Below are 9,278 nucleotides of genomic sequence, written 5' to 3' on the forward strand. Positions count from 1 at the left end.
AAGGCAATGGGCGACTCCTAGCGCGCACTCTGCATCCCTCAGCGCCTCCGACGACTGTGGCGTGTTGTTGGTGGCAGCGTGGCCGTCCACTGCGGTCATAGGCGGGAGAGATCTTCGGAAGCCCACCAGACTCTTGCTGCGAGTGCCCATGGATTAACCTGCTCTACCTACATTGCCGTCCTGTCGCAGCGGTATAGTTTGTGTTGTGTTCGCGTCGCTGACTTTCAACCCACCCCCACAGGATTACTTGTGCCTTGACCCCCCTGATCTCGCCTCCCACGCCGTATTGCGCCGCACGCGCGGTCTGCTATAATATGGGTGCGGCGAGCCAGGGCTCCTACCTCAAGACGTCCCCCCTTTTCATCCGGCTCCAAACAGTCTTATGTCCACACTTAGTCACAAAAAAATAAAACGGGGGTGTAGCGAGGATGTAACGCGTATGTTTGAGCGTTCGCTGTGCCATGAGAAGGCGCAGGACAGAAGGCTGCGTTGAATTCATGTATATAGTTGCAGCGTTTTATTTCATCCCCGAGTTTCCGAGTTTCTCTGCAAAACATTGCAGAGAGCATGAACATATATGGACATGTAGACGGCTTCCTAGACGTCTTGTTAGAGGTCTAGAGTATTGGAACGCACCCTACGTTCGCGCCACTGAATTCCGAGCACATCCCACGCGGAGCGCATGCTGAAACCTCGCAAGCCCGCCTCCAATCCTGACTCTCTAACCATCCCCGAAAAAACTTAAGCTTACCCTAATTTACGGTATATATATATATATATATATATATATATATATATATATATATATATATATATATATATATATATATATATATATATATATATATATATATATATATATATATATATATATATATATATACAACGTATATAAGGGTATGGACCTCCTTCACCCCGCGACGTCACGAAGATGCGGTGGCGCTGATGTTACCAGCGACTTTCGCAAGGTAGGCAAAACAGGTTCCGCTTGCCCGTGCCTATCGCAGCTGCCGCAGCTACCGGCGGCTGCTTCAAGCCTGTGCACTGCAGAAGCAGCATGTATTGACCAGCTGCGTCATTGCTAGATCCGCGTAGTAGCATAAAAATATTAAATTAGCCTCGATAGGTTTCTCGCGCATAAATGCCGCATTCGGAAACTGGCTAACAGGCATTGGGCCACGGTAGTGAAGCGCGAAGCCTGGGAGTCGATAGGCACTGCCACTCAATGCACTTAATAGCATGCAAGTTACTGCGTTCATTCACCTGAACTTTTTTATTTTTATTTTTTATTTATGAAATACTGCGGACTCTAAGTCCAAGCAGGGTGGGCGTACAAGTAAGCGATATAAGAAAGAAACAACACTGGAAAATAGACAGAAATAGCACTAATTGGTTCGACCTCATGGGGCAATGGTTGGTTTATTTGATTCCAATCTATTATAGTTCGTGGGAAAAATGAAAACTTGTAGGTGTCTGTTTTGGCGAATATAGGGGTTAAAAAACTTGGGTGGTAATGCCGAGTTTGTCTAGCAGATAACGGCTTTAAGTATAATGAGGGGTCCAGACCAAATTTGTTCTCTAATAAAAGCGCAAGAAACTCTAACCTGAACTTTTTCTTCGGAGTTCAAGTCATCCAATTTGGTTAATTTCCATCAAAGGGGTGGGGGAGTCAGTATTTGCATATTTATTAAAGATGAATCTAACAGCCTTTCTCTGTATTCGTTCCAAATTGGCTATGTTAGATTTAGTATACGGGTCCCACACTACGCATGCGTATTCGAGTCTTGGTCTGATTATAGAAGAATAACAATGTAGCTTGATGTTAGGAGGCGCGTTCTTCAGTTTATGTCTTAAGCAGCACAATTTGAGAAATGCGGAAGAGCAAATGTTATTGATATGCAAGTTCCACGTTAATTTGCTAGTTATAGTTATGCCTAAGTATTTGTAGTTAGATACTTGTTCAAGAGGGGACGAAATTAATTTTTATGTGTAACTATGTGGTATGTTTTTTCTTGTTATCGGAAGATACACACTTTTGTCAGCATTGAGAACCATGCCCCATTGGTCGCACCATTTCAAAACTCGCCCCCAAGGAATGCGTTTTTTTTAATAGCACACCATGTTTCAATGGCGCGTTTTATGACGTTTAATATTTACTTGAAACTGTTTCTTGATATGACGACGTAATTATTTCATTCGAGTAGAAAGAAGTCTGGTTAAGTTGTGTCAGTCTTGCGCGGTCGCGTTGGTGTGCTTAGAATAAATAGCGTACCTTAAGTGTGCTAAACGCCATATGCTTTTCCATTGCATCATGCATGTGTCATGTTTCATGAGGTAGTACATGATCGCGAAGCTTGTTTGGAAAGAAGAAGCCGCAGGCGTTCTACTAACAGACACGTGGCGAGATTGAGAGGGGACGCGGCAATGAAAAGTGTTTTCGTTATTCATGCATGCAATATGTAACTAAACTTGGTGCAAATATGAAATTCCTACGCTAGTTTCAGTAATTTCTTTTATTTATAGCTATACCTGGTGCAGTTCTGGGTAATTATAATTAACACCGTCGTCAAGTCCCCCCAAGGTCTCAAATAATTGAGTAGATAGTGCGCAGTTTTTTTTTATGCCAGCATGTACAGTACTCACGGATTGAAATAGGACATTCGGAGCGCTAGCCTTGCAGTGCCACGCAGGCATGTGGTAAACCACAGGCCGGCTCATTGGCTACTGGAAGGAACAATTCTGCTTTATAGATGTTCTCCCTCTCGCGCCATACCACAATGCACCACCTTGGTTCCATGAGCGTCTACGGGCGGCGCTCCATGAAGCGACGGCCACGCGCTCCGAATGTCCTATTTCAATCCGTGAGTACTGTACGTAAAGTCCTGTTCTGTACGATGACGCGATTAGTTCTTTTTCTATATGATCAGTACTTATGCATGAATAGTTACATGAAAACGTTTCTTACAAGAAATAACTAACACAGTACTTACTGCACGTGTAGGGAAAAAATCGAGAGATTTATTACGCTCCTCAACGTCTCAGGAATAGTTTGCGACAAATGGAATCATTTGATTTTCATGCGAATTACGAAGGTGAGTAATCCAGTCGCAGAAAATGTGAGAGGTCACAAAACGAACCTTAAAGTTTATTCCCTCGTTTATGGCATCTTCGCTTTCGCTTTGGTTAAAGAAATGCGGCACTGAAATCAAAGAAATTACCTCACAATTTTCGACGAGCACACTTCTAAAAAGCGTAATTTATAAATTTCTACTCAATATTTTGCTATAATTTTTCGTCACGAAACTAGATTTCAGGGCTAGGAAAGAAAATAATTCTAGAAATCAAAAATTTTCACCAAATCGACCAGCTTAACAAGAGCACAAGTCGGCCTGGCTGGTGCGTGGTCATTCGGCTAAAAACAGCGCTAAGCGAGACAGGAGATCAGGGACATGACGCTGTCCCCACTTTTCGCACAGCGCGACACGTACGTATGTCAGCAGACGATGAGCGCATGTCTGCTCCGACGAAACAAGGCCAGCGCTTCCCCTCACTATTGTCCTAGTGCAGAGTGCAAAACTAGTGCAGTGACACTAGTGCAGAGTGTCAAAACTTGTTTTACTCAATGCCTAGCGCATAAATAAACGGCAGGAACGCTTCCTACATGTTTACTACTAAACATATATACAATACAGTGGCAAACTATTTATCTTTATAGGCCGCACGTGGCCAACGCGAGCTCGTGTACTTCAACAAATTACTAAGTTGGAAGCATCGACCATTGCTATGATTCGCAGAAACTGGAAGCGCGCCTACAAGCCTTGAAAGAGTCGGCTGTTGGGGTTTGAGCCGTAAGGCGACACACCTTTGCGGGTGCCAGATCAGCCGTCGTCAGAGGACGACAGCGGTGGCAGTGACAATGGCTGCGAAGACGGAGCGTGCGGCCAGCAACTAGCGGTCGTAGCCCGCGGCACAACCGCTGCTGCGGAAGCCCCGACCGTGAGCCTCCCGAACCCGGTCGTGTCGGAAATACACACTGGTATGTCCGAATCTTGTTGCTTACGTTGAGCAGTTTTCGAGAGGAAGTGCAATCGCTAACCGAAGCATTCGAATAGGTGTTTCTGCGGGCGGTGCGTGTCGATGCCCACTGCACTCGAGAGCACCTGCTGCCGCGAGATCCCTGCAGCGACTGTGAAGCAGCCGTCCGGGCGCATCACGGAGCACCCCCACTTTTACACCCTGTGCCTCGACGAGGTGGTGCTTACGGTGGCACTGCAAATGCTTTTGGATCATGGGCTACACGTCGAGCACACAGGGTAAGAACAGTGCTCAAAGGGAGACGCAGCATGAACAAGCGACCGCCTTTTTTTGCTCTTTTCTCACATGCGAAGCGCTGTAATCATACGGGGAGCCAGTGCTCATCAAAGACTTCAACCTAGCGATAACTTCTGGGATAACATCGCTCCCTAGGAAAATGCGTAAATGCGCCGATGTGTTTGCACTAGGTGCCACGGTGTGTATACACATCGTGGCACGCGAGTGCGAACACAACATCGGTGGTCTTTTTTCATATGCGTGGACGATCACGATGTTTTGCTACTCAGGCGGTAAAATATTCTCGAGTAAACGAGCAAGCAGATGAGATGTGTCTTCTGGCATGTGTGAACTTGGATAATGCAGTTGAAGATCATGCACATAGTTGTAAGGATGCTGGCCAGACACATTTCTGTTTTATTGGCTGAGTTTACATCTTTAACAGGTGCAGCACTAGAGAAGCCGATTGCAATGGAAAGGATTGTGAGAACTGCAGTAAAATCAGTACAAAACAATCAATCCTTTATTTCGCAGGAGACTGTACAAAATGGAATTTTTAAGCAAAGTAACCTTGCCCCACTCACTGCCAGAACAATCACCATCACAGCGCTGTCCTCATTGCCATCTTTTTTTGGCAACGTGCATTAGGTGGTAACATTCTATAGTGTGCCATACAAATCGTTTCAATTAAAAAGAATTTGCTCATAGACTTCATTGCATCCATAATCACTTCTACTAATGTGTGGATGCTTGTGCCACAGCATGGTGTATAAAATCCGCATCTTCAGCAGTCACACAGTAAACCTGTCTTAAATGTGTCGACACTGGCATCTTGCATGTGCTGACGGTGCAAGGCATACCTCTTTGAAACTCCCAGCTTTTACGCAGCTCCACCCAGCAGCTCTAAAGTTGTAAAGTGGTAGGGCCGACCAGCGTGACAGAAGAGGTGGTATCACAAAATCAAACAGAATTATTTAATTACACAAATAGCTTTGCATTGAACACCGCACAAAAAGTGCTTGCCTTGTTTTCGATGACTGTTGGTTTCCCTCGTTTGTAAGTCATAATAAGCCCCTCATTTCCCTCACTTATTTGCTCAGCAGCTTCAGAAGAGGTCCTAGCAATCTTGATGTCACAAGCCGCATGAGAGAGTTCTCCCACAGCTTCTGCCCTCGTCACTCACATTCCTACGTGGCACTTTTAGTAACCGCCATGGATGAGGGTGGCACTGATGAACACTCTCAAGGTTATGTTACATGCAACATAAAAATCACCGATAGCAGAAGACTGGGCAGTTGCTACCATAGCTAAGTTGGTAGAGCATGGGGCGCAAAATTTGGAGGTTGAGGGTTCAGATTCACTGGCAGCATGTGGTTGTTTTGTTCTTTTGCTTTCTGATTCATCACATAATTACACTAACAATTTTGCATTGATGAACAGCACGAAAAAATAGAAACATTCCACTATGCTTGCCTTGGCTTCGATGACTGTTGGCTTCTTTAATTTGAAAGTTGCAGCTTGCTATGCGAAATCTGTGAAACACTTCACTCAATAAAGACAGATTCTTCAGAAGACCTGCACAGCAACCGGGTGCTGCAACCTTTAGTGTCGCCCAATATGTGCTCTTACCTGCCACGGCAGTAATGTTCGTTCCTGTTCACTCTTCCAACATTTAGCCGCCGCGGTGGGTGAGTGGTTATGGCGCTCGGCTGCTGGCCTGAAAGACGCGGGTTCGATCCCGGCCGCTGTGGTAGAATTTCGATGGAGGCGAAATTCTAGAGGCCCGTGTACTGTGCGATGTCAGTGCACGTTAAAGAACCCCAGGTGGTCGAAATTTCCGGAGCCCTTCACTAAGGCGTCCCTCATAGCCTGAGTCGCTTTGGCACATTAAATACCCATAAATCAAATCTTCCAACATTTACACGGGCACCCGCCACTTGGTTTTTGAGCCAGATGTGAACAACACTGCGAAACAGAATGTTCTCGTGCCACAGGTCGTTCTTATCGTAGATGACGGTTGCGCACAAGTGTGGACAGTGAATGCCTCATCAGAACCTGTTCTGATCCTGTTGGGGCTTAAACTCGCTTGATTTGATGCTTATGACATTCATACTATTAGATCCATATCTAAGTGTGAGCATTCCAGTCGAGCCACAGACTTCACCGTCAATATCGATCGCATGATTAACAAGTCGCTTTTGTCGTCCGAACTGCTTGCATTACAGGCTGTTCTTAGCCAGTATGTGTCAGTGTTTGATTTTGATCAGCCAGCCACTTCCTCTCCGCTGCCAATTTATGGCATGCAACACTAGATTAACACTGGTACCGCTCTGCCCATCAGACAGAAGCCTTGGTGCGTGTCTAAGGCCGAATGGACTGGCCGAATGGCCAAATGGACTCGCATAGCCTCCCTCAAATGCTGCCATCACAATGCTGTCTAAATTGCTTGAGGACAAGCTTCAACTGACCTGGGGCGAAATGCTAAGCCGCGCTATAGTGCAGTGAGAAAATGACGACAGACTCGGTGGGCGCAAAAATGAGCTATGGTGCTCGCCACTGACTGTTCAGTGACGTGCCCAATCCCCGCTTTGGCCTTGTAAATAAATGCTTTCCTGCTCTCGCAACTTCGTATGAATATAGTAGTTCAGCAACATTTGCCTGTGCTGCCTGTGGAGAACCGTGGCACCATGAATAAAAAGTTTCAATGCTGCCACGAAATTGTGGTCATGCCAGTGTTGCATTTTTGTTGTCTACCATTCTCTGTCAGTAACTTCAAAATGTTGCAATAGAATTCAGAGTTCACAATGCTGCCAGGAAGAACACACAGTGACAATCACATGATTTAACTTGCAAACAATGACGTTGGAACTAACTGTACAGACACTGATAACATGATTAGCTTTCAGCATTGTAAAAGCCTGAAACTGAACTTTCATTTTGCTATGCTGAAAAAAATAGACTCTTGTTTTTCTCTTGTCAACAGGAGGTACCGCTACATCAGCTACAGCCAGCTTGCACACTGGCTTTGGGGACGCCTGGGCAGACATCACCGGAAGGTCCTCCCTGCTTGTGCTGTACGCCAAATAAGGGAGAGATTTCTATCGGAAGGTTACACTGGTTTCCAGTATGCACAAGGGCTGTAGAGGTTTGTTCAGCAATGCTTGTGAACTTGCAGTCATGTCTTGTTAACATGGACACCTTGCTATAAGGACAATTTTCAAGGACTGATCTCCTCCCATTCCATTCTGCCTTGGTGATATAGAAACTCTCTGCCTGGACTATGGACAGCTTATTTGGAAACCAAAAGCGAGAAAAGATACATTTTGTCTCAGTTTTGCAGACATTGCTTTGGTCCTCTGGGACCTTGCTCATTGGGTATAATATGCAGTCGAAAATTGGTTGTTGGGGAAAGGAAATGGCGCAGTACCTGTCTCATGTCTAGGTGCCCAACCATGCAGTAAGGGAACGGTTAGAGGAGGAACTGACAGAAGAAAGACAGAAAGAGGTGCCTTAGTGGCGGGCGCCAGAATAATTTGGCCACCTGGGGATCTTTAACGTGCACTGACATCACACAGCACACTGACGCCTTTTGTGTTTCACCTCCATCGAAATGCAGCCGCCACGGTCAGGTTCGAACAAGGGTACTCTGGCTGAGTAGCTGAGTTTTGACCTTCATTCGTTATTTTTGACCACTCACATTATAAATATTTTTTCTGGGAACAAAAGTGTCCATATTAACCGCACATCACTGTATTATGCAATTCAAAAAGTGTGGAAGAGGGGAATGCACCTTTGGGACAAGAGACTTCAAAGTGAGAAAAGTTTCGCTGCAGATGGGAGCATTTGAAAGAAGTAGCACCCCCTAGGTGTCCATTATTTTTGTGAAAGGGTTGCTTTTAAAAATCCTATACTTGTATCCATCCATTTCTGAATAATATTTTTATAAAGTTTCATCTGCATCCACTTTGTTACCATGTTATTATTTTTAATGTGCTGATGTTGCGTACAAGGCATAGGTAGGGACAGATTGATTGCATTTTCCCACTCTATCCCAACCTATGCTTTTGAGAGATGGAGAGTATTTCTTTTTTTTTTGTCTGACTGTGTGACGACCTACACTTCAACCTCTGCCATGCTTCATGGCAGACATCATGGAATCACAGCACTTATAGCCGGGGACAAGGAGAGGACACACAGACAGCTGCACAGTTTTGCATGTCCGCTCTGTGTCCTCGTATGCAAGCGTTGTGAATCCACGATGTCTGATCAAAAAACAACTAGCCCAGCAACACGCCCTGCATAAATTCATGCGTATTAACATGCGACCAGACTACAACTTGTTTTGAAAGTAATGGGCCTATCCTTCAACACTGATTTGGTAATTTTAGGGAATACGCACCTGTATGTTAACCTGGCTCTTGAGCTTCCACCCCGAAACACCCGCCTTCCCTCCTCTAGCCTGCAGAACTCAAGGAATCCGGTTTCACACCACAGTGCCCATCCGCAACCTGTGCATGCATGGCTGGCCTTTCCCTCATAGTCATTGACATAAACCACAGCCAAAAAGGACAGCAAACAGATAAAACTTCCCCCATCTTCTTGCCTCTTCAAATTCAGGAACCTCTCCCACTGCTTCACTATATTCACTACAATTTTGCTGTCCGCCCCGCTTTTCTTGTAGTAAAGTCTGCTTGGAACAATGAAATTTAGTCTAAAATTTCGCCGCATTCTACAAAACATGATGCAGGAAACAGTCTTATCTGCGAAGCGTAGGTTCATTCGGTTCTACCTTTTGAGATATGCCAACAATCATAGTAGTGTCGGATGGTGGGCTCCTGCGTCCGCATATACTTGGTGACTTGGCCGTGCCGGTCAGTTGTCACTGACGCCACCTTCAGCCCCCGCTCCTTCACCATGTTGAGGCTCTTCACAAAGGCGAACTTCTCCATGGAGGTGCTTGATTGTAC

At 45.5% G+C, this 9,278-nt stretch overlaps 1 protein-coding gene across 1 annotated transcript; it reads left to right on the forward strand.

Annotated features, from left to right (window-relative positions):
- The first annotated feature begins 3,852 nt into the window (after positions 1-3,852).
- On the forward strand, positions 3,853-8,274 carry LOC144110347 (uncharacterized). The gene is made up of 3 exons (XM_077643200.1): positions 3,853-4,036; positions 4,113-4,313; positions 7,295-8,274. Exons 2-3 carry the CDS (start codon positions 4,138-4,140, stop codon positions 7,452-7,454), a joined length of 336 nt encoding a protein of 111 aa, XP_077499326.1. The 5' UTR covers positions 3,853-4,036; positions 4,113-4,137; the 3' UTR covers positions 7,455-8,274.
- The last annotated feature ends 1,004 nt before the right edge of the window (positions 8,275-9,278 follow it).

The sequence above is a fragment of the Amblyomma americanum genome, chromosome 11, assembly GCF_052857255.1.
Source record: "Amblyomma americanum isolate KBUSLIRL-KWMA chromosome 11, ASM5285725v1, whole genome shotgun sequence".
Lineage (NCBI taxonomy): Eukaryota > Metazoa > Arthropoda > Arachnida > Ixodida > Ixodidae > Amblyomma > Amblyomma americanum.

Excerpts from the sequence above, each read along its gene's own strand:
- LOC144110347 (XM_077643200.1), top strand. The coding sequence starts at position 4,138 with ATGCCCACTGCACTCGAGAGCACCTGCTGCCGCGAGATCCCTGCAGCG. Across the intron at positions 4,314-7,294 it reads CTACACGTCGAGCACACAGG|GAGGTACCGCTACATCAGCT; the intron begins GTAAGAACAGTG and ends TCTTGTCAACAG.